Below are 26159 nucleotides of genomic sequence, written 5' to 3'. Positions count from 1 at the left end.
GCTTGCAAACCCCATTACACACTGCCATGCGGATGAAACATGTTGGTAGTCAAATCTGTATGTTAACATCACCATGGTTTCTTTGACTGAGAGCCTTTAGGATTTTTACACTGGATTTTGAATTATTACTAAAAAAAAAAAGTTCTGCCTTCTGATATTTTTGACACTTGCATGCTTTGTACATAATGATAATCTTAACAAATGAATTTTTTTTCCTGCTTTCGCTATCATGACAAAAAACTCTCATATGTACTACATGACACGGTACATACAGAGGTATCTTATGTGGTAGAATAAAACGTTTACATTTTTTACACAACACTGTGACAACATTGATCTTATTTCAGGCATTCAATCATGAGCCCATTCAAAAAAATCCCATTATCCTAGACACAAAGGAACTGGACATTCAACTTCACGGTTTTAGCCCTCATTCCAATGCAATTCTGCTAATAAACCACAGCTAGCTTGAGGTTTATTCAACCTAACTTCGTGCATGTCTTATGTACTGTCTTGGTGGTAAGAATTTCATTTACTGAAATAAAATCAAACATTGATACTAACAGCAATATGTTTTTACGAACCTGCAAAAAAGCTATAGGTAATGGGGAAGAACAAATTACAGTTTTGGGTTTTTTTTTAAATAGAGAATACTAGGAACGTTGGTGAATACACAAGATGCTTTCAAATACTGCAAATGTGGAACAAGAGCAAACAGTGTTTAGTTTCAACTTTTCAAGAACGTTACAGACAGTAACTATAGTGCTGACAAACACATTTCCAATTGTTATATGTAGGAAGTGATATACACCAAATGCTATACAGCATTTAAATGACTATGAGGAATATAATGTTTCATCCAGTTTAATAAAATAGCCAGCTGAAGCTAGCATCCTCTGGACCATTTTCCACACACAGCTGTCTGTATGGGTTTACATTCATCTCCTATAATTACCAGCCTTAAAATAAAAAGGAAATGAGGCCTATCTTTATCTTCTCTTTCTCTCCCCGTTATGACATTTGCCCAGTCAGCTCCATTTTCAAATACCTCGACTGTTTGTGTGTCTTCTTGTTGTCTGCGCTGCCCTCTTTCTACAGCTTTACTAGGCATTGTGAGTAAACAGCTAGATTAGCCAATCAATCTTCTCTCGGGGAACAGAGGTAGTAGAGGAGCTGGTGAGAGAGCGAGGCGGGGGTCAGAGACGAGATAGGGGGAAAAGGGAGAGAGGGGGAAAAGAGGAGGTGAGTTGAAGAGAGGGGGTGATAAGGTGAATGAGATGAGGAGGGGGACGTGCAGGAAAGAAGAAGAGTAAAACAAGAGGGAGGGCAGCACAGAAACAGAGGGGAGGGGAGAAGATATGCAGATCTGAGGGTGTCGCAGAGAAACAACCTGCGATAAAACACGATGCGTACGGGCTGTGGTTGCACAAAATGCAAGACAGAAGGAGGTGGCAGGAAGGAGTGTTGGAGAAATCACAAACGTGGGCAGATGTGTGAAGGAAAGGTGAAAAGGAACAGTGCAGGAAGAAAAAGAGAAAAATAGTGGGAATTGGTTGACAAAGTGGATTAACTGCTGGTAGGGATTTTACACTCCGCATGCAAACACATCACTTTATGTCACATTGTATTGTGCTAGGATAAATCACTGGTTCTGGTGCTAAACGTGAGTGATTTGGCAGCTTTGCCACTCATAAGCCTGTTTCCATTTAATTGTCGAGTGATTTCTGAGGAAACTTTGGTAATGTCACAATATCGGCAATGCAAAGTAGGTGCAATTCCATCAACTGGTTTGGAGCAAATAAACTGGGCAAGCATGTTTTCATCAGAAGATGGCAGCGAAGACAACGTAACACATGGCTGAAACAGAGTAGAAGAGGTCATCCTAACCATCTTGGCTTGCATTTACTATGTTCCATGCTCACGGAGATTAAGACACTTCAGGGAAAATCTAGGAAGATGCTCGCAGCTAAAACAGCTGGTAAATTATGTGAGGTTACGTTATTCTAGGATTAGTTTTTACTCTAAGAGGACGTGTCCATCGCCCATTCTCTGCATTCACTCTTTTTAGGGGAAAGCGACAAAGCACCTCAAGCAAGCATAGAACTTGAGGGATTGTTTTTAAGTTTTTGCCGTCTTCAAACTTTTGAGATGTAATACACAATGTGCATCAGAATTCATTGATGTAAGCATGACTACTCATTGTTGTCACACAGCAGCACAGATTGTTTCAGTTTGGTTCTACTGAGTAAATGGTAAAGATATGGAGGTAGTTAACAGAAAAAAAAGCACAGATTTGAGAAAGCAAAAACAAAACAATTTTAAAAGGATAAATGGTTATTTTTTTTCTTTTACATCATCTCATGAGCCATCAGAAACTTTAAATAATGCATGAAGACTAAAAGACTCACTAAAAGCCTGATCAAATAGATTAACTAGAAGGGCACTCTGTCAAGTGCATGCCTCCTCCAAGGCCAATGTTTAAAAAAAAAAGGTAGGTTTTCTCTGTGTGAGAAGGGATCTGCTCACCAAAATATGATGGCTTCTTCTTTGGTTCTTGTGGCACCTGTTTAATTTTATTACCTGAATATCAGCCTGGTAGTTTTTGCACAATCCTGCTGATAGATGGATGGGCAAACAAACCAAAAGAAGTAGATGAATATAAAAAAAAATGACATTAAACTCTACACTTGGGAAACACTGCCTCCTTCCATTCTGGTGATTCCAAATACTGTCTAGTGAAGATGATTTAAGCAACTGGGTGCAACAAAACACAACATCAACTAGCAACTAAATTAAGATAACAGTCAAACATCACTTTTATAATCAGTGTCAGGGAAAAAAAGTTGAGTCTATTTGCTGCGTCTCTGCACCCAGCAGAGAGAACTGTGATAATACCTCGTAAATGCTGGCTAGCAATCTACAGTGGCAATCCTCAAAAGACTAAGGAACTCTTTTGAGATAAGGTGAAATATTTCCTTTCTTCCGATGCCTCTAGCCGGCTCATTCTTTTGAAACCAGTAGAAAGGACCTGTGCTCAGAGACTAGCCTCAGGGGGCGAGAGCCAAAATTAAACCAGTCCCGTCTCCTTCACTTTATCACTGCTACGAACACACAGCAAGCCACCATGTAGCATAACCGTCTACATTCATACAGTCACACACACATGCGGGGTTAACTGGCACTGAGGGTGTGAGCCCCTCCACCCTCCTTGTATGGGTTGGTTGCCAAAGATGCCACACGTCCAAAAATACACACACACACACACGCACACACACACACACACACACACGCACACACAAATCCCTGGCTTAGCCTCAGCCCAGTGCTGGGATTACCGGATTAGAACTCTATTCCATTATCTCCCCACACTAAACAGCACACACACAATGCCACACTGTCTTGACCAGAGCTGACAGGCCGAAGATAGATGCACAGTATCAATCATAACACATGACATCCCCACACACACGCGCACACACACACACACACACACACACACACACACGCTTTCTCTCCCCACTGCAGATGGAACTATTCTTCTTAACATTCTCATTAAGATTTACGGAGTAGATGTTATTAGTGGAAATTCTTGTGAAACATAACTCAGGCCATCTGTGACAGCGTTCAGCCACCTGCTTACATGTGTATGGCTCTGATGCCACATCAACTCCAGAAAGGTTGTTCAATAGCTGACCCCAACTTCTGACCTCTGACCTCCATGTGGAGCAGGACATTAGAAACACTCAAGAGGTGTCAATTCCTCAGGACACACATACTCAAATAAAACTTACAAGTCTGACAATGCTGTACAAAAATTACAACGAAAAAGGCATTTTGCTAAGATAGGTCCCTCGTAATTATCAGGAACCAAACAAAATGCACATTAATCAATACTTTCGCTTTTAACGTACCTAACTGCACCATTCATATCCAGGTATTTTGCTGGGAACTTAATGAAACAAAGAGATGCACATTTGTACCATCATATACGTCTGGAAGTATGTCCAGACTTCCATGGAAAACTGCCTCAATTTTTTTTGTGAAAGAAAAAAAAAAAGGTCCATCAAAGGAAAACGTCTGTTGTTTGATTCAGATCTGCACAAACATTTCACAGGTTCGTCCTTGGGCCACCAATGTGTGTTTCACCAAAAATTAAACCTGGCCAGTAGATTTGTGTAATCCTACCGACAGATGGACATTCAAAGCAAGGTAATTATGATTGTCTCAGCCAGACGTTGGACATTGTGATTTCATTTTGGAATGAAAATGTTCCCTCTGTAACTTTTTTTCTACCTTTACGGTTGCTGTTTTTTTCTGTTTCTGTAGCTTCATCACATTGCATTTGTAATTGAGCCGCTGAAAAAAGGTGAGGGAAGTCCAACAATTGCAAAATCATGAACAAGCAAACAGCTATTCCAAAAATGTGTGCTGGAATGTCTGATCAGGTGACAAACAGTGTCAACTGCAGGACTGATTTGTCTTTTTTTGTGTGTAGTTATTGTGTTTTTTGCGAATATGGCAATTATTTTCTTCTTTAGGATTTAGGAAGTTGCTCCACAATGAAAAATTAATAAATGTAGCAGGATGTGTGAACTACATGAAGATATAGATTACTTAGGATGTAAAAAAGTCTGCAATAAATCAGTAAATAAATAAATAAATAAAACCACACTGAACATCAGTTGGATTAATGATCAGATTACCAGGTATTCTCATATATAATGCAATATATTACTACTGACAGGAGTGGCAAGGCTCAGAGGTAGAGTGGCTGTCTAGCAACCAAAGGGTCGCTGGTTCGACCCTAACTTCCACTGGTGACCATGTCAAAGTATCCTTGAGCAAGATTCTGAGCCCCTAATTGCTCCTGACGGCCCTGCGACCCATCCAGAGTGAACCCTGCCTCTGGCACAAAGTCAGCTGGGATAGGCTCCAGCCCCTGCAGCCCTTAATGGATAAGCGGCATAGAAAATGGATGGATGGTTGGATGGATGGAAGGATAGATGGATATTACTATTGAAAAAAGGCCTTCGGAATATAATGATTCATTTTTTTCCTCCTTATTGCCAGTTCTGATGTGTTTATATAATGTATTTATGTGTCTCTTGAGCAAGTATACAAATAGTTAAATACCTGATTCCTCAGCCTGCAAGGTTGACTGTTTATCCGTCAAAAGAAAGGAACAGCAACAGAGGCTGTCTGTCACTTACATAGTCATGGAAGGCCTTGGCCTCGCTGGAGTGCTCGCATGTCTCCCTTCGGTCTGGTGCTGCACAATACAAGTCCCAGAATACACTGAAATGGAGGAGAGGGGAGAGGAGGTCAAAAGGTCACCAAACACGGTAATACAAGCAAATGTGTAACAGCTATTCATAACCCATTCACACACTCTCACTATCACCACAGTGCTCTTAAACCGCCTCTTACACACTTGAGCATCATTGTGAGGGGGACACAGTGCCGGTGTCACCCCCTCAATCAACCTCACACTCACTCCAGTTACACACACACACACACACACTTACATTACCACACTTACAGGAACATTTGGCTGACTGCATCAATCCCTTCACCTTAAACTGAACCGTACGAATAAGCCAATTATTGTTAACTAAATCCCCTTACCAGCAATAACTGGTAAATGGACTCACTGGGGGGTGGGGAATTTATTCGTTACTTGGTCCTCACAGGTAGACAATTTGAGACACACACACACATAAACTGTGTCTACACAAACATTAGTTTCAGTAGATTCACACAGTGAAAGCACACAAACATGTACCAGTAACACGAAGCGCGAGTGTCTAAGAGGTCCTAATTGGATCAGTCTTTGTGTATTGATTGGGTGGAAGTGCTATAAACAGGCTGAAACAGGGACGCGGTTAACGAGAGACCTAATCAGGCAGCCACTTCACATGTCCTGGTAAACAGCAGCGCAGACAGACATTCTGACTCCCAAACATCTGGAATTTTTTTGTACACTTCATAAGGCAACTAATTTTGAGCTGTAGTCTGATTTGTTTGAGGACATTAATTGGAATTTATGGATGTTTTGATCTGAAAAGTCGACTAATTATCCAACTTGACCTCCTTTCTTGATGAGGTCGGAGGGCACGGTCAGCAACGGTGTTGCATCGTTTACAAGCATGTCAATTTGCTGTTGAAGGACATCAACAAGGAAATGTAACCCAAAAATGAATCCAAAAACAAAAGTTCCAGCTTAAAAAGGGAAGTGTGAGGAAGGAGGTGAACACATCAAATTTGAAGGTTAAGTGAAGTGTGTATAAATGAGAGATGCTTTTACCTTGTAAGAGTGAGCCGATAGTGTGTGCTAATTTTTTATTCACATTTCTTAAGACAAAGACAGAATCTCAAGGTTGAAGTCCAAAAACAAACAAATAAACAAACTAATAATCAAAACTTTGTGATTTTCATTGGTTTTGTTCACCCATTTTTACTTCCTTCAAGCATGTGATCACCTGTATTTATTCGTCAACTTAAGCTCATGTACAAAAATTTCACCAAAATTCATCCACAACTTCTGAGTTGGATCCTAATCTTGTGACATGTATAGTATTTATATCATGCCAATATCATGAAACCAGATGCACCTAATACCATGTGTGTTCAAACGGAGCTCACACTCATCACATTGAAGCAGAAAAAATTACACTCACCACGAGTCTTAATTGGCTCCCACATCGGTTCAATTCACTCCCAAAGCAAGAACATTTTCATTAGGGAGGATTTTTCCCTCATGGTTACTGTTCTGAGTGTTTGCATGTCATGTATGTAGTTGTGTTTTATTCACACGGATATTGGCACTATATAAAAAGCTACAGATGTCCTGCTGCCTTAGTTGAGGTATGTGATCTATGAGTGCCCTCTAGTCTTTTGAATGAAACATGTCTTTGGCTTTCATATTGCTTACGGCACTCTCTCTCACTCCTGAAAAGTGACACTGGATAAGTGTAATTTAAAAGTCCACTGAAGTGTATGTGAAGTCTTTAATTTTACATCCACTGACTTCAGTATTATCTTTGTTAATTTTCTGCTTAATGTGAAAGTGAACCATTCTAAATCCAGCAGCACTGTTTCAGATCTCTGTTTGCCTTCTAGGGATAAAGTAAACGATCATTTATCAATAGCCACGATGTAATTAAGCTGCAAGCTCTAGAATGATGGATGACGATTATGTGATTCATACATGCAATACGATATAATTTATTCTGCTACATATACTCACTGGTACCAAACTGAAATGTAAAAGAACTGTTTAACGGCCAAGACCAAATGTGTAAAATGTGGATGTGAAACAGTTACAGTTTCAACTGATCACAATTTAGGCCCCATCCACACGAAGACAAACCGATGTCTAAACGCATACGTTTTTTGCCGAATCTGCGTATCATCCATACGAAGACAGCGTTTTGGGGGTCTGTAAACAATCCTTTTTGAAACCAGGTTCCAGAGTGGGAAAGATTTTTGAGACGTCGTATACGCAGCTCCATGATTACTGGCTCTCCGCAACTTTTCAGATATCACTTGCGTCATAGTTTCATGTCTTCATTGACACGCATGCGCCACATGCGGCAACGACAACAACAATGGCGGCGTACAGTGTAGCATATGTGCTGATGAAGCTAGTGACCTGTCTGTTTACGCTTGTTTCTGTCATGTCATTGCAGCGGCCCTAGAGGTCTGGCATGTGCTTTACAGCGTTTTCATGTGTATCGAGTGCATTCATGAGATGCCTGCGTCTTTATGACGATGGTTTTTGAAACTGTTAAGCGTTTTATCTTTGTGTGTATGAAGCCTTAGTTTTGCTTGACTAGTCTCAAGAGTACCTAGGCTTAATCCAAGTCTCCATAGTCTTTTCTAATATCTACAGTCATACATGTGTTTGGACTGGGCTCCACTTCATTTAAACTCTATTACAATCTGCTTAATCTGAAACATTTGGTAACATTACAGAGGAACCCTTGGCATTCCTCAGGAGACAGATTCCTATACTGCATAATGTCAAAACTGGAAATCTGTTTTAATATAACATTAGTAGGATGAGAGAGAAGTCTGATGGGTGTTTGCTTGTTCAGAGTAATTGAGTTTTACAGTAATATTTTTGGGAATGCACATTTGTAAAATCAAAGCTTCTCCTGATTTCTCTGTAAATGTGAGCCATGTTTGATAGTGCCTTCTGAAAACAAGTGAATTTCACTTGTGTTTATGGCTGATTAGTGTTTAAGGTGTTGACCCCTGGGGTCAAATCTTAGCTAGGGGCAGAAATGACAGGAGGGGGGGAGGAGGAATACAGCGGGACCAGAGATGGCACAAAGGAAGTTGGAATGCGACGGGTTAATCTGCTAAGAATCCTTCTCCTGCATGAACAAAGGAGAAAAGTGGGAGGTGGGGGGTAACACAAAGGGTGACGAGAGGGTGAGGAGGGGGAGGGGAGTATGGGAGGGGGGCATTCCCAAACCATCTGGGGCTATTGTTTCAGGAACAAGGGTGAACGATGGAAAACTGGAGGAGGGGAGAGGACGGAGTGGGAGGGTCACGCCCTCAGTGAGTCTGGTCAACCCCAAGGCTGAGACTCTGCTAGACCTCTCTGAAGCCCCTTGCACACTGCACCAAAAACACGCGTGAACACGGGTGTTTGGGCACTCTGAAAGGGTAGATTTGGCATTTCGACCCACGTCAACCAACTCGCCAAGCAACCCGGGTGTTTAGTGGCTTGGCTCGGCTCGCCTGCAGTGTGAAGAAGGCAATCCACGTTTTCGCAGGTTTCACACGACCTTCCTGTCGCATTCTGATTTTGTCACTGTGCCGCCTGTCAGGCCGTCATTGTGGAAGCTCCGGGGAAAAAAAAAAAAAATTTTTTTAAATTGGGCTGTGCTGCGAGAGCTGCTCACTCATCTCTCAATTAAGTTTTGGCCTCTGCCATAAGATCAGTCTTCCTGTTGATGTCCCAGAGACTCCATTTCACTCCTTTTTTTTCTTTTTTTTAAAAACAATTTACATGTGTATGATCTTACTGAATTAATCTCTGCTTGGGAACTTCCACCTATCGGGGTACCCTAAGGTGAACTGCGCAAGCGCTACTGTGTTTATAAACAACTTGTATCGCAATCTTCACATCTTTTTTATCGATTATGGCAGCGCACTTGCAAGATCGTGAAGTCCGCGAACTGCTCATCATCCGCAGTGAAGAGGAGATCCGGCGGCAGATTTCTGGAACCGTATGATACACGGCGCAGTTTTTTGTGTAATGATTAAGTTGCTGGCGCGATGACATACGAGAGAGAAAAACAAAGGCACGCAGCCTCACAGTCTGCTGGAAGTTTGAATGCACCTGAATGCCGAGCAAATGCGGGTACAAAAACCGCTTTGACACGCGTTTTTCAGTGTGAAAGGAGTATGAGTCAAACAAAAAACATGAATTGGCGTGGGTGCAAGATGGTCAGCCATCTTTGACAGCTACTTCCTGTTTTCCCTCCATGTCTTAATAAGACAGTTATTGTAGATCTTCGCTCCACGATTATACCTGTGCCATTTTACGACAGCTAGTTTTGTAGACTAGTGTTATAGTACATAAAAAAAAATCGAATATTAACAAATCAAAACATATCCAGCGCCCCTAAATTAAGCAGGCTAGGAAACTGCACAAAATGGCTGTTCAAGAAAGTGAATCCTCATTAATAGAAGATTTATTATTGGACTGTTGCTTTAGTTTTGTAAAGCCGTACCTAACAAACGGCCAGAGCGTACATCTGGGTCATCAGCTTTTTTTTTTTTTTTTTTGAATAACTGTGACGTAAATTTTCATAGAATTTTTGAAAAGTCACAAAAAAAGGACATGGAATTGTTTTACCATCAAATGGTTTTTGGCACAAATAAACAAGGTTGTACGATATATATATTATTATTGCCAGCAGATAGCAGTATAGGCAATGTTACGCATGATTGCAACAAACAGTCAAAGACGGAGAGGGTCATCCTAGCCGTAAATAGCCAACTTCCCAGGGGGAAAAAAACGGTCAAGTTGTCCTGAAAAATTTCAGAAGACAATCAGCTGGTCAGTCATGCAGGCTAAACACTCGCTACATCAGAACTTCTTCCAAAAAAAAAAAAAGGGGGGGGGGGTGCCACTCTCATTTTGTACAATTACTCTTTTTTGTGTTAAATTATATGTATATGTTTCAATCAGCTTTTTCTGAAATTAAACCTCAATATGTGTATCAAAATATGTTGATAGAAACAAGTTTATTTTATAAAATGGCATCATTTCGATTAAAAAAAATGAAAAGCAAGGGCTATTATTTTTGGTTCATCTGGTGTTCCTACAGTTCTCCCTAGCTGAGATTAGAGGTGAACTCTACTACTTCAACTATAATTTGGTTTTATTTTGACATGGTGGGCAAACAGGAAGTAACCGTCCAAGATGGAAAGCCTTCTCTCATTCATGTGTACTCTCGTTTTCTGGATGACTCAGATTGTAGAGTGACTCTCCCATCTTTGGAAGTCATTTTTTGTGTTTCTGAACCGCATGAATACATTCTATGCATGTATGCTTTAAGACTGGATACATACTCGAGTAAACACAACAAATAAGAAGAAAAACAAGAGAAAAGTGGCTGCTCATGCTTGAAAACAAGTCTTAATGACTTTTCAGAAAATTGGCAAAGGAAAGTGCAAATTTATGCATTTTTTTCCCTCCACTGCTAGTCTGCGAATATTCAGAGTTGGTTCATTGAGATAAGAGTTTTTCTGTCTCTCCTCCAGTGCACAGAAACAACACCGTTTCATTTAGTCATTAATTCAATCCATACAAATACTTGGGTTTACCTTCAGAATTTAAATACCGATTGAATATTAGTTTCTTGGTTACTCAAGGACTACCACAAGTTATTTCAATGAACCGATGGGATACTTCCAAAGATACACAAAAATGTTGTTGCAAACAAGGCTAGTGAAAGTAACACTCACCACCACCACGAATGGAGAAATCCAGGAGGCTCCCCTAATGTAATATTCTTCTCCCATCGAATCTAGACAAGAGAAGAGAGGAGAGGACAGGAGAGAAGAGAGGAGAGGAGGAGAGGTGTCACTTGCGGCCACTAGAGAGGATTATGTCTGCAGTTCCAGGGGTTAAGAACATATAATCAGTCAGTCTCCAACGTTCAATGGCCTCGGATGTGAAGATAGACATCTTTCTGCCTGTGACCATCTCCATCTTCCTCACTTCCCTCTCTTACATCTCAGGTACCATCACACATACTCACCCGCCAATTAATTAGGTACACATACATCAAATTGATGCAGTTTAATATAGCAGCTGTGTAATAAATCCTCTTCTCATACGGCTTATAATGTTCATTTTGTCTATCCCACCGGTATGAATAAGCTATGACAGCTCTCAGCGTAATTCAAAAGCAACACAAAAATAAATTTCTCAAATACATTATATAAACTGAACATAACCCCTTATGACAGGTGAATTTATTGCAGGGCTGTTTTACTGCACTTTACTTGTGACATTACTGATACCAGTATCAGACATGCCTCTGATACAGCCTGTAATGTGGTACCAGCTAGTATGCAAGTCTATGCACTCATCAGGCACCATGTGACAGTTGTATAGATGTTCACTTTGCTCTTGACCAGTTTAGCATACAGGAAGTTCTTTCCCATGTCAAAACAATAGTAAAAAGCTTGAATTGTAGTTGTGAGCTGGGTCGACACCATAGCCTTAGCACCTGACTTTTACCTTGAGAGAGCATTTGTACTTCTGCACTGGCGTGGTTGGGTCGGCTGCATTTAAAAACACCTTAACAGTTGTTGGTTACAGGGTTCCTATGTCACTGTGTCCAATTTTTCCACGTACAAACAATTGCTACCATAACTGAGCAAATAGCTGTCAAACAAAAATTACATTACCAAAATAATCAGAGATGAGATACTAAGTATTGGAAACGTTGGAAATAGGGTGCAAATACTAGCATAATTCAAAGATCGCCTATCAGAATTGAAGTTCTCAATTTACCTACTGATTCAAATTCCCTTCTAGAGATGCATGACAATACCAGCAGGTCATCGTCAGGCGGTGGCCATCTTTAAATATATCTTGCACCAGAATCAGATTGAAACTTAAAAAATGGGCATTGGTACATCTCTAGAATAAAAAAAAAAAAATAGAGTTCAGCCAATTCAATGCAGAGGTATAGATCATGCCCAAGCCTACAGTGGAGGTTGCACTGTGCTGCAACTTTCAACTACATAATATCAGAAAATCTCTACCTACACTGCATCACTTTGACTCTGTTTACTGTAACAAACCTCATTGTGTGGTACACATGTAGATCGTGGCTGGAACTCACAGTGCAATTAAAATTAAAGGCCTGTTTGGAACAGAGAGGCTGTTTAACTGGAGATCTAACAGATCCACATTCCACCGGTGCTCTAACATCAAGATTCACTGTGGTATACCGTAAGCAGGATGTGGTGTAACTTTATAGGATTTGCTCATGAAAAATGGATGCCACACCTTGCGCTCATGTAATCATCATGAGTACAACTACACTGACAACATACATGTGAGAGGAGTCGACGATGTGCTGCCACTGTAGCAGAGTTATGTTATCTACAGCTTTGCTAACAAAGAATGAAGCCGATTTACATTCTTAAGTCGCTCAGGCCCATTTTTCAGGTTAGGGTGTGGGTGACTTGCTATTTCATCTCCTCAACTTTGAGTGAAATTGCAATTCTTGAAAGGCAGAAAGAATTAGCAGACTTTAAGCAGAACAGTCAAGAGTTTCTATTCATAAACTACTTAGTCTTACCTCAGACAGGAAGGTCTGTGCGGACTTCTGTGCTCCCACATGTAGCAGGTACTCGTACACATACAATGCTAATCTGAAATGCAAAGAGAAAAAAAAATATTGGTGACCAAATTTAGTTTGCCGAAGAAAATAGAGTCAGACATTGCTTGTGTGCAAATTTGATCCGTATCCTACAACTAATGAAATGATGAAATGAAATTGAAGGCAGACAACTTCACTGTCTCCAAATTGACCAAAGAAAATCAAGAAAATCATCCAAAGGAAAACCATAGACGACTAAAATGAGTTCATGTAGTTTGAGATGATGTTTCATCAGAAATTCAACCAGTGATGATTGTGATGTTTCAAAAAATAAGTGGTTTTTTTTTTCAGTATGCAAACTTACCAAGACATTTGGCAAATAAAGCAAAACTTTCATTTCTTTTTGCTTTTTGGTCAAAACTGATATGTTAGGTTTTTCAGTTGCTAATGCCGACATTTTTAAGAGCAGGAACAAGAAGTGCAGATATAGTATATTGTTATTTTCATCTAATTCTAAGAAAAAATATGATTCACTGATTCACTTAAATTAACATTTATTCGTCAGAAACAACTGTCTGCTGGGTTAGGATATAGGCTTTTTTTAAAAAAAAAAAAATCAAATCAATATAACCACTAAATAAACACTCAGCTGTAAACGAAAAAAAAAAAGTGAAATTTGTGGAGAAAAAAAACCAAACAATTTATGACTGAAAAATAAAGCTTCTGCTGACTTATCATTAAGCATTAGGGCCTGACCTATACGGGCTACCGCTATAGTGAATTTTTGTGCAGGACTGATAACAGACCCTTTCAATGCTCATTGTGCATCGTGCAGCTTTGTACCAATATGACGACTTCGAGGTAGAAGGCTAAAGACGATTTAAATAACCACTGAAATAAAATGGTAAAATAAATGGGGCGAAGGTGTCGGCGTGTTCTCTGCTGGACACTATATGTAACACAATATTGAAATCACTATAGGCATGGTTTTATGCATTTAATGAGCTGTAAAAAAAACAAGTTTAATGGCAGAGCATATCCAAAAACATATACACCGATATGATAAAACTGTGATAGGCCTGGGAAAGGCCGATAGCAGCCAATAAATCATCTGGCTCTATTTAGCATTTGAGCATTTATCGGCAGAGAACCGTCTCCTTGTATTTGTGAGAAGGGACATTTGTAAACCCAAATGAGTGCAAAATAATAATAAGCAAACAATGTGACCTCAGGCATCAGCCAATGCAGACAGTCTAATGAACTGGCTCATTTTCTTTAGTGTGGTATTCAGTGACAAAACATGAACATTTAAGATTTAGCATTCTAGTCCGAATATTAATATATAACTTCTACATGGTTGTATGCTGAATGAATGAATGAAAACAGAAGCAACAGTTTCATATACACATATTCTTCACAATAAATTTCCATGTTGTTTCACGACTTTTCACACCACTGAGGAAAACTTTCATGACCACACGTTCATGTGTTTCTCAGAAAAAATAATCAGGAAATCATGTCAAAAATTCCCAGCAAAATCAATGACAGGCTACATGGTTGGATACAATATAAAGTACATCAAAGTTTGTCAGAGGAGATTTTCCTCAGACAATCTTTATTCCAACCACATATTCTAATATTTAGGTATTTGTGAAGCACACGTGCAGGAAAGCATGACTTCTTCAGAATTTTCTGGCTTCTTTTTGTTTCAAAAACATTTCCGGGCATGGAAAGTGATATCTTCAAATTCCATGACCTTACAGAGTTTTTCAAAAGCGTATGAACCCTGATGTAATTAAAACATGTTCAATCGGTCAGCAATCTTCAGTCCCATTACATCTGACTTGAAAGTCACAAACAAGTACTACTTCGGGGTCAGGAAAGGGGGGGGGGGGGGGGGGGGGCAGGAAATACAGCCCCAGACCTAAAACTAGCTCTACATTCCTAAGGTTAAAATATAGGTCAAGCTCCAGTGAACCTCTAAAAATGTCCCTGTGATGATCACAGAAAGTTCTCAAATCACAACGCAACTCTCACAACGCACTTGTAGAAAATAAAAATTGTCTTCCACAAATCAGCAGAGCTACAACATAACAACAGCTGACAACACGTGAACATGGCAATCCACCAGGGTCTATTAACAGACAAGAATCATGCTGTGGAGTGGGAAACCCCTATTGACCTAACATTGTACTCCTAACTCCTTCACTTAGTCAAGTTTAATAGGCTGTTAATGGACCATCAATCGACCGGCAGCGTGCGTATGACAGTGCCCCATGTGCCCGGAGCAGACCGTCCTCTTGACAGGCCAATACAGTCCTAATGAGAAGGACAGTTGCTCAGTGTCATCTTTGCCATCATTACTCAATGAACTGATCAATGAAACATGGTTTTGAGATAATCAGGCTGCTGTGTGTCGCTTGTTTTGACAACCCTTTTTCAACACACTCTTGGCTTGTACTGTTTAAATGGTGGGGTGAAAGTAATGTCTATTTAAGCACATTAAGCTCATTTAAGCCTCTTAAGATGATATATTCCGTAGTTCGACAATACAATGTTTTAATAGGCTCGCGATAAGCTCTTGGTATTGCCACGTTCTAAAGCAATTAAGTATGATACACTTTCATAACTTAATTTGACAAAGCTGAACTTGCAAATTTCTACATAACCAGGCTGCCGACATTCTCAGTGACACTGTAAAACCCCCTCAAGCTTTCTAGCAACTTACTGAAGGTGCGTCTCTGGAGAAAAGGAAAAAGCCTTTTTTGATGTTCTTTTGCACAGGTGACTTGGGAATGAAGATGGGGAGCTCCTTAAAATACAACTCAAACTGCATGATAATTGAGATCATTTTAAATACAACGGTTTTTAAAAAGTGAACAGGGGTGCAGTAGGAGTGGGTAAAAACACGTCATTGGGAGGTGCACAGCGATTCTTAGTTGAATTATAAAGATAATGCTGAAAAAGTAACCAATTGTGAAATTCTATATCAACCAATTTTTAAAATAATAATTTTACTGATAGCCAATGCCAGTACTGACTGGGTTTTTTTTTGTCAGTGTTGTTTTTGTCTTTGTCTATTTCCACTCCTACTTTTGTGCCAATGTAAAAAGCCAAAATCCCAAGTAACTTTTTAAAATGTCTTTACATATCAACACATGAACATCAGTGATATCAATCTTTGCTAATGGGCCAATTTTAACGAGGCCAACATTGGTCGACAAACAATACTTATCATCTGCGAAAAATTAATAATTAATTAAAAGTAGTGCTGCAAACAATACAGCAATATCATGTGATGAGTGACAATCAGTCGCAAGGTTAAAATATTTGTATTTAGTTGTACGGGGGGGTAAAGCAAATACATGTGTAGTATTGAAAGAGAAACTGCATGAAAACTGGTTAGAGGAATCAATTCTATTATTATTTATTTTATTAAAAAAAGTCTCAGCTAAGATTAGAGGTACAAGTCTCTGCAACACCATTTCTTGCATTTGAGAGTTCTTGTATGACTCCTGCTTGCAGAACTCTGAGGTCCTCTGTGTTTGCATAACTGTGTCGGACGTTTTTGTGGTACATGGGTGAGGCGCCATCAAACCCCCTGTCACAGAGAGATGTGCGATTAGCCTACACAGGGTATAAGTGGCAAGGGTGTGACGCTCTGCTGTGTGCTGCTCATTCCTCTCCGTTAACATCAGTGCTTCGGGGAGGAAGTAGTTGTCAAACTCTGTCAGATGATTGATTTGCTTTTAAGTCAAATTACTGCCTTTCCAGATAGATTTGGGGGCATTAATGAGTTAACGTTCACAGCACTAATTAAAAGTTGATTATTCTCAATGGATTGCAACATAAATTGGATTTATTTCATTCAGAAAACAACAAATTCCATCAAATACTGTCAAAGACAATTTGTTGTTTTAAGCGATGGCTCGGCAAAAATCTCTGCAAGTAAGGACAGATGCAATGAACTAGGATAGTCAATATACATGTTTTTTTTTTAAATTCAAAACAGAGATGGATCAATAATAATCAATTGATTTCATAGTCTCAACTGAATCAAATTAGAAAAATGCCTGAAAGGTCTCACTTCTAGTGAGTAGTACGGGATGATGAGGATTTACTCTCATTATACTTTTATTGAAGTTTCTGTTTATTGTTATGCAGACTTTGTGTGAGTAAAATGTCTTTAACTTGCATGGTATGTCTTTTTATGAAAGCTCATTTAAAACAAATGGTACAAATTAGCTTAGGCTGTAAATGCTATAATATGAGGCGTACTTCCCTTAAGTTAATATTCCATGCTTATGCATATTACCCCATAAAAAATAAACATAAACAAATGAGCAAAAAGTAAGTATCCACATGGGGAATACTAGCAAAGCACTACAGCTTTCTGTGAGGTCAAAGTAAAAATGCACTCAACTTAAGTCACTACTATCTCTGCTAATTACACTGGAATCAAGATAGGAGAAAAAAGAATAGGCAACTATTGCTGTGGAGGAGTGGGATGGAGAGAATGAGCTGGGCTTGACCTCCTGGTACTAGTTATTGTTAAGAAAGTGTATAGAATATGCATTATTCATGTGCAAAATATGTGAATTAGCAAATAGACAGAGAGAGCTGCGTGGAGACTATGATCACATCCTGTCCCTCACGTGGAAACAACAAAAACTGTAAACATCAACACAGCTGGAGGCCTGATTTACATGTTACATGTTTGCGAATGACGGAGCAAAGCAGAATATCCAAACCGGACACAAAGTTCTCCTTCTACTTCTGTACGGAATGGACGTAAATGACCTTTAGATCTCGGTATTGGAGGGGTGGGGGGGTCCCAACCAGCACCAGGCTGTGGAATAACAAGTCCCCATCAGACTAGTCTTGCTCTTACACCATTCATATCTTGAGTGAATCAACACGGGCACATATGAATGAGTGAATGCATGTAATCTGTTCTGGCCTTAAGATATTTCAAACAACTTATCCAGAACTGAGAGGGAAACGATAGCAGCAACTGGGTTATTAGGGATGAAACAGTTTCCTCTTGTTTGAAGGGGACCTGTGAGGCTTTTCCTTAGTTTCATAAATAATAATACAATGTCTGGTGTAAATATTAAGTATGGCCCATGTTTTGGGTAGAGAGGTATAAAAGTAACCCCTGTGCTTTGAGCAGTTTTCCTACTTTCATATCAAGCTGACATCTTGTCACAATTACCTTTATATAGTCACCAACACACGATATTTTTGTGTGTTTCTACTTTTGCTATGTGTAAGCATCTGTACTACTGCCTTTGATTGACCTTTTGTGAATTAAGTGTTTGAAGATTGATTTAAATCCTCTTCAGGCACAGCACGCCCCCCAAAACACATAGGTATGAAGTTAGAAGTAATGTTGGCCTTGAACGTAGCAGCAGAGTGTGTACAGCAGTGTGGGGAAGTAGCAGTGTTACTAGTTTAACAGTGTTTCTCAGTACTGTGCCGCTGGTAGCACGGTCTTCTTAGCATCCACACAAACCATGGCACCCTGAGTCTTAAACTCCAGCACAGAGGAACTTTCCGCTACCCGTCTGAAATAAAGGTGCTGAGATCATTATCTGACCCTGCCACTGTAAATGTACAGGTTGGCCTGTTGGTCACAAGTTTAGCTTCCCACATGCCTCAAGTAAACACCGCGTAGACGCAAAGCTAACCACAATTTCAGCCAAGGCTTACTTAAGGTGGACTGATGTTAAAAGTGGACCACTTAATACTTACTCTATGCTTCTTTCCTGGATAATTCACCTATCGTGAAGACCCGCCCCCTTCTCTGTCAATGTCGGAACAATAATCAGAGGGGTTCTTCATAACATTTGGAAACAGCTGAGCTGACTGTGTAGTCTACCACATAGTTCAATCCACCGGAGACATTTGGCTCTGTTGGGGTGTGGTTTGGCGGACGGGATAAAACATGTTAATTGGCCTCTCAGGATACCTCATATCAGAGTCCAATAATCCCATGTGCACCATTTTACCATGTTTAACTAATAAACCAAAGTAAAACCAGACGCAAGTCACGTATACTGATGGTTATCTATGGCGTTCTATGTGCAGGATGTCCAAGTGTACTGTGTAGTGGCTACAACCTGTGATTGGCTCGTATGCACTCAAGGGCGGGTCTTAGCAATGTGTCAATTAGTGGTGAACAGCAACTGGCTTCTATTGACTAGACTGTATCACAACAGCTCCCTTTGCCTGAGACGTGACATTAGTTCTTGTGATTCAGTTACACAATTAACTTGTATTAGGCTTCATTCATGAAATGATTATATCTACAGATCTGTTCTTTCACACTGAAGGACATTTTTAACCCCCTTGCCAGTTTTACAGACAGACAGTCTGTAATTCCTGGTGATAATCACTTACAAGTAGTACAACAGGCGTGCAAGGAGTTACAAATAGCATATAGGTCATCGACAGCCTCATGAAATGACTAAAATGATGCTGTGAAGGATTCGAACAAAATAAAAAACTAAACACATTTTTTTTTTGTCTAATTCTAAAATAGCTGGCGAAATTAAGTCAAGAAAATTAGACGTTAAAGCTGGTTTTACAAGCTACTTGCCCTCTCATAACCTCTGACAAGGAGGTTATATGATCAACAGTCTGTGTTTGTCAGTTTCTCTTTTTGTTTGTAAGCAAGATACCTGAAAAACAAATGGATGGATTTTGATCAAATTCAGTGAAAAGTAAGGTGGTATTACATGGAACAAATGAGTAATTTTTGGATGCGACCTGGACCAAATTGAGATCCTGGACCCTGAAGACTATTCCAGGCCATTGGCAGGATACAGCTAGTAGCTGTATTGAGTCCATGTGTAATTGTTTAAAAAAAAAATTTTATGGTTTCAGGAAATCATCCTGATCATATTCTGGACTTGTGATCCAGAGGACCCAATTTCACTAGTTGAGGGGAACATTTGTGAATAGATTTGATGACATGACGTCAATATTCTCCTTGTTGGAGGTTTATGCTTTCTGAAAACTTCTAGTTGGTTGGTGTGCTGCAGTTAAGCAGCTAGGTAGCCTGGTAACTGATGTTAGCTGTGATTATTTGTTTGGTTGCTCATTCAACACGCTACGGTGCAGCAGGACATTATGTGTGTTCATTTTGTTAAAGCTAGATAAGGAGACCGACAGGGAAGCTAGTATGGGTTATTGTTCAGTGTCTCTGGTCTTCTTGGCCCCATCTCACACACTACATTACTATTTTATATATGGTCACCTGCTACATAAAGAGAGTGATGCAGCTTTTCATCAAAATAACAGAAAACATACAAATTAAAAATTTCCTCCTGTAGTTTCGAACAACCCCCTGAATGGAGTTGCAGTCACATATGCTGCAGTGGACAAAATAGCACAATCTAACTTCGGCTGGACTTCAAGAGGCCAAATCCTGCCGATCTGCCAACAGAGCGTCTCTCACACACACAGACACACACACTCTTGACCACACAGCCAGGGGAATCTGACCACTTTTTGTGGCTCCTAGCAATTTGTAGGTCACAAAGCTCTCTGTGACCGCTGGTGTAGAGTGTAAGTCGCTGCCACTCGCAGGTCAGTCTTGTAACAGGCCACACACACACACAAATCAGGGCGCATTTTACTTCTGAACTTAAATATTCACTCATCATTCACATCCAGACAGATATTAACAATTTTAAATTCTTAGAAGATGCTCAAAGGAAGCTTTAGAATACAACAAATGCATAAAATATTAATATTGTTTACATCTCCCGGTGCGCTGCAGTTTCACATCCTTGCTTTAGACGGCAGTTTGACTTGTAGGGTAGGACTTGGTCTGATGTCTGTGGATAGGAGGATCACACTGCTCAGCCACCCCCCCCCCCCCCCCCAAGAGCCGTTCAATGAAATTTTTATGTGTGGTGTGTGTGTGTGTTTTGTGTGGGTTGCAAAAGGGGCTGCGTATGTGTGTGTGTGTGTGCACCTGGCCTACTGCATTATTAAAGTTCAGAAGCTCGCTAGCGTACAGGAAAGGAAGACAAGTTTGAGGAGGAGAAAGAAGAAAATGACGAATGAGTGAAGCTATACAAAAGTGGAGAAAATTAAGCTTCGACTGGAACATGGGGGGTGTGGCCCATTTTATAGAGGTATAAACAGTAGGTGGTACATGAGATCAGAAGAAGCGTCAAGTCATGATTTAGAGGGAAAGAGCCAGGCAGGATGAAAATCAAGCAACCAATATTTCAAAGTTTTTTTATGGTTCTTTGGCCTGGGTTTTACTCCACAATCACACTCCTTTCTAATATCAGCCACCTTTCCTCACCCTCATCCTTGTGTGGAGATGAAAATTTTCACTCTGTCACGCCATGTGAGGTAACCTCCTGACCTCTGTCGCCACCAGTCCCTCTTACACTCGGAAGACGGGACATCAGCATGCCCATAAAAGTCAGATATCTCCCTGATGTCCACGTCCGGCACACACCTAACATCCTGCATGAAGCTCCTGACAAAACCCCCTGTTTAAACATGGATGAGTCTGCCCACCACATCTCTCTCTCTCTCTCTCTCTCTCTCTCTCTCTCTCTCTCTCTCTCTCTCTCACACACACACACACACACACACACACACACACACAACTCTGACGCAAAGCTGAGAGCAGCTGCTTCAGTCTGTCTCAATAATTCAACACTGATGAAGAGCAGCAAAGGATGGGAGGTGAGAGGTTGAGGGTGAAAAAAAACGACATTTGAAGATGAGTTAACAATAAATGTGAGGTTGGAGGCGCCTGCTGAACTTTTACAACATCAAATGTGATGATTCTGTCCCAGTCCAGTTCCCCATCCAGCTGAGGAGTGGGCTGGTGTGTACAACCCATCCAGTGCGAGGAGGAAGAAGCTCACCTGTGTGGAGCTTTTTACCTCATATGTCTTCATGAACGAAAGTATAACAATACCCGCAAGCTTTCTTTGTTAAGGCTCAATCTGGGTTTTTCAAATAATACGCAAGAGTGAGTGTTTTGCATCAATTTAAAGCTCTCCTGGTTTATTGAAGTGCTGCTAACCTTACGGCGCATCTCCACAGCGAACAACAGGCATCGAGACGGTGGCATGCAGACAAAGAGATTGGAGGCTACCGCTGCCCAAGCTAACACCACCTAAGTTTCTTCACGTAAAAGCTTCTAAAACCATCCATGCTGAAGTCTGCTATCCGGTTCTAACACGCACTTTATCTGCAGCTCTCCTTCGCACAACTCGGGGAGAAAATAAGAACGGGCCACCAAGTTGTGGAGGTCCTCCTGCACGGAGATATCTATCCGCTGACCGAGAACTCACACATGGGTACATTCAGTCAGGGTGTGCGGGGAAATTCACCAACAACGTTCCTGCACTACTTTGTAACAAAAGCCCCAAACAGCTGTAATCTATTTTTACCTGCTGCTCGAGCGGGGCGACACAAAAGCCAGCTAGCTACAATGCACAGCCGAATGCATTGTTCCTCACACTGGGGCGAGGGTGGACTGGGCTGGGGGGTCCCCGTCAACCGGGAGTGCACATTTAGGTGTTAAAACTAGAAACACGTGCAGTAACACTCCGCCTAGTAGAAGCGGTACAACTTTAAAAAGTGTGTTTATTATTAGACAGAAACACGAGAGAAACTGGCTGTGTAGTTAGTTAGCTAGCAGCTGAGGCTAACTTAGCTAACCATGCCTGTGTAGTTAAGAGGAGGTAAGCTAAATAAACTATCGCAGCATCACTTTTTTTGTTGCCCGACTGAAAACAAAAATAGCTAAAGTGACTGCTTCACATCTGTTAGCAAGTTTAGCCAGCTAGCACAGTATTCCAGGTTGGATGTCTTGTGACAGAGCAATAATGTACTTACTTTTCTCTTGCTTGGCTATCGGATGGGACCACAGCTCCTTTACCCTTGCCGTACATCTTGGAAGCTGTTCTGCTACTTTATTTTATCCCACTCGACACCTGTCAAAGAAAGCTACCAAGAAAACCTACTATCTCCATAGCTACCCAGTTAGTGTTGTCTCCCTCTCTCTCTCTCTCTCTCTCTCTCTCGCTCTCGCTCTCTCTCTCTTGCGCCTTCTTTGCTCCGGTTTCTTTTTTTTCTACATCCCCAACATTGCCCACAAATCAGGCAGGGTTTCAGCCGGGGGGAACTTGAAACAGTCCGCTGGTGGAGCTTTTTTTTTTTCAATCGCTGTTCCTGGATTCAGCTCACGCCCCCCCTGTTGTGGGATGGTGGGGGCTTCTTAAAGCCACAGTGTCTCAGTTTTTGTCGCTCAAGTTCAAGTTGTCTTCTGGAGACCTTCAAGTTCAGGCATTATGTTGCTTGAGTTTGAGAGAAATGATTGACGATGAAAGCTGTCACCTGATCGACAGCTTCCTTTGTTTAAATACAACATTTTACAGCTTAATTTGTGTCCTAATGTCACACCAGAAGGAAGCCCCACTGGTTCAGCCCCCCCATGTGCCCCTGTGGTTAGCTTGAGTATCTGTCCTGCAGAGTGGGTAACGTTTACCCCACCACTTAATCCACTCATAGTGGAGGTGCCTCTTATTAATTTCCCCCACAGACCCTCCATAGTCCCCTTGATTGAAGTCATGAAGTTACCTGATTATGCAACTGGAGGTCGAGGGCCATAGCGCTTTTGTTATTTTACATACTAGGTCACTGTTGCCCAATCTGGGGTCCAGGGACTACCAAGGATCCTCACAGATGTCTCCACTGAACGAGGATAAGTTTAGTTTTGCTGTCAAGTGATAGTTTCCATCAATTTTCCTCTTTAAGGGCATCTGCTGCAGGTTTCGCCGTGTGTGTATGGGTTTGATGTTTGAAAAATGCATTTTAGATATTTCTGAAGAAGAATTTGATGTTTTAGTGCCTCCGGCAGACAAACAATCTAGACAGATTTTGCTTGGTTTTTGTTCTCCATTATAATTTGAAACACTAAAGCATCACTTTACATTACTTTGCATATTTATTTAACATACTCAAGTTGTTTATACCACCCTAAAAAAATCTGCATATTTCATGAAACCAATAAAACCATAGAAAATCAAACACATACTTAAAATCACAATGAATAATTTGTTGTTGCCATCGGTACAGAATTTACTTTGGTAGTCTCCCAGTTAGCTAACAAGTAATAATGTTTTGTCACCTCAGTATGTAAAATTTAGTTATTTCCATTTCAAATAAATACTTAATTAGTGATACTGGAACACAAGTTAAGGTTAGTCTTAACTATTAAATCTATATCTTGGTTGGTGGATAAGACAAGAGCAACCGTAAAGACAACTTTAGCCTTGGAAAGTGTGTACTTCACTTTAATGCCCTCTTGGAAGAGCAGGGGAAAAAAAATCCCATCCAATGTGATTGACACTTCAGGACTACTTTCTTCTGTGACGTATCCCTCCACCAATATATCTATCCTCAACACAAGATGTAGCATGTGTTACAGGCCGAAATCTACTGTCAGTAGAGTGAGCAGCAATCATGAACCATTTAACAAATACAGTTGAGCATTCAGACAATTTCCAAATAAAATAAATCAAACATAAATCTCATCTTTCATCATAATTAGTAGAAACGTTACTAGAATCACAGTTAAAATAATATACAACTACTGTGCTCATGTAGTATCCAGGTATGTAACTGCGTAGACGTCTGTGTCATATCCCTTTAAGAGTGTGTAGAGGGCAGTTGCAGTGTGTGTGTGTGTGTGTGTGTGTGTGTGTGTGTGTGTGTGTGTGTGTGTGTGTAAGGCAGGGACAGGCAGTGTGCTCTGTTTTTGTGCTACTAGCTGTGGGAAGGGCACAGCTGACTGTGTGTGTCTGCGCGCGCACACATGTGCGGCTTCATATGTGTGTAGAGACGAGTGCACATACTTGTGTGTTTGAGAGAGTCAGCAAGGGAAAGAGAGAAGATACATTTCTCTCTCGCTCTGTGTGTGTGTGTGTGTGTGTGTATTAGGGCTTGTTTACGTGTGAATACACACATCTCATGATGAGCAGACGTAATATAAAAGAAATGAACCAACAGGAGAAAGGAGGCAAGAATTGTTTTAGAGGACTGAGTACAAGTCACTGCTGTAACAAAAGTACACTCGATACAAAGTCATGTGATTTTACAACACACATTATACTATCAATATGTACACTTGATTTAAAGTTCTTTCACTTGGTTATGAAGCTCTTAATGATCTATCGCTCTCTTACTTTTCTAACTCATTTATATCCCATCGTGAGCGCTCTGATACGGTGGCCCAGAGAGTTCAACAAACTGCAAACACGAAAACGAAAAATCAATTTGACAACACACGAACCGCATTCAGAACTCGCGCCGTGACGCGCATTACCGAAAGAATGCACATTCCACTAATCAGCAGAATTGTTTCAGAAAGGTACCTAAATGTGATGAATGCATTTTTACCCTCTTGTGAGTTTGATGAAGTCAGCTCTCCGTCAGCAGTGTCAGAAAATGATCTAAATGTAAATGTTTTTGGTCTATTTTATACTTCTTTTAACCAGATTTAGACATGTTCATCACTTTTAAGAGTCCCCAACACTTCCACTGTTCTTGCAATAAATTGGCGTTGTGTGCTCACATCACCTTTAATAGCAATTCCCCAACGCATTAAAAAATTCCACCAAAATAAAACCGGGGAGGCTGCTTTCGTCCACTATGAACTTAAATTGTGCAGCACAATACAAAATATAGTATGAGACATGTGTTCAGATTCCATTTTGTTGGCTGGAAAAAAAATCAATTTAGCTTTTAATCAGCATTGCTTTCCTTCAATTAATTTTATCTGTTCTTTGTCTATATCGCCATTTTATGCATTCACAAATGTGTATATATATATATATATATATATGTTTTATTTTCTTCTTTTTTCTCATTGTTTTCTATAATTTGCTGAAATGTTCAGGCTCTTTCAGCTGTGGGAGAGAGTTATCGCAATAAATTATCATTATTACAAAACTGAATGCATAGGGAGACTCATTTTTTTAATTGTTTGGCATTGTTGGCATATGTTTCAAACTACATTCCACACTAGGCTAGAAAAATCATAACCCCAGTAAAGTCTCTTTTTGTAAAGTTTTCCATCCACACCCAATGCATTAAAAACCTGAAAACTATAGATTATTAGAGGTGAAAGTCTCATTTTTCCTGATTCACTTGGCGAATACTTACATTAAGGTCTTGTTCAAGTCTGATATGAAAGGAATACATCCAGGCCAGTAAGCACCATGGAAAATTCTCCCCGACATAACTGGAGGTTTG

At 40.4% G+C, this 26159-nt stretch overlaps 1 protein-coding gene across 5 annotated transcripts in view; it reads right to left on the bottom strand.

Moving 5' to 3' along the window:
- LOC147246373 (single-stranded DNA-binding protein 3) overlaps positions 1 to 23000 on the bottom strand; it is a 42843-nt gene extending 19843 nt beyond the window's left edge. The window contains exons 1-4 of one of the 5 annotated variants that reach the window (XM_086182636.1): positions 22740 to 23000; positions 12840 to 12912; positions 10987 to 11048; positions 5211 to 5295 (exon numbers count right to left, since the gene is read on the bottom strand). In XM_086182636.1, the coding sequence (XP_086038762.1) occupies positions 5211 to 5295; positions 10987 to 11048; positions 12840 to 12912; positions 22740 to 22795 (276 nt within the window). In that variant the 5' untranslated portion in view covers positions 22796 to 23000. The remainder of the gene's footprint in view (positions 1 to 5210; positions 5296 to 10986; positions 11049 to 12839; positions 12913 to 22739) is intronic. The other 4 variants (XM_086182637.1, XM_086182635.1, XM_086182640.1 and 1 more) reach the window with 4 other exon arrangements.
- Between the last annotated feature and the right edge of the window lie 3159 nt (positions 23001 to 26159).

Source organism: Aulostomus chinensis, chromosome 17 (assembly GCF_037954235.1).
Source record: "Aulostomus chinensis isolate RoL2024-O1b breed Wild chromosome 17, RoL_Achi_v1.0, whole genome shotgun sequence".
In the NCBI taxonomy this organism is placed as follows: Eukaryota; Metazoa; Chordata; class Actinopteri; order Syngnathiformes; family Aulostomidae; genus Aulostomus; species Aulostomus chinensis.
Note: the sequence above shows the minus strand (reverse complement) of the source record. Positions and strands in the feature narration are given on the sequence as shown.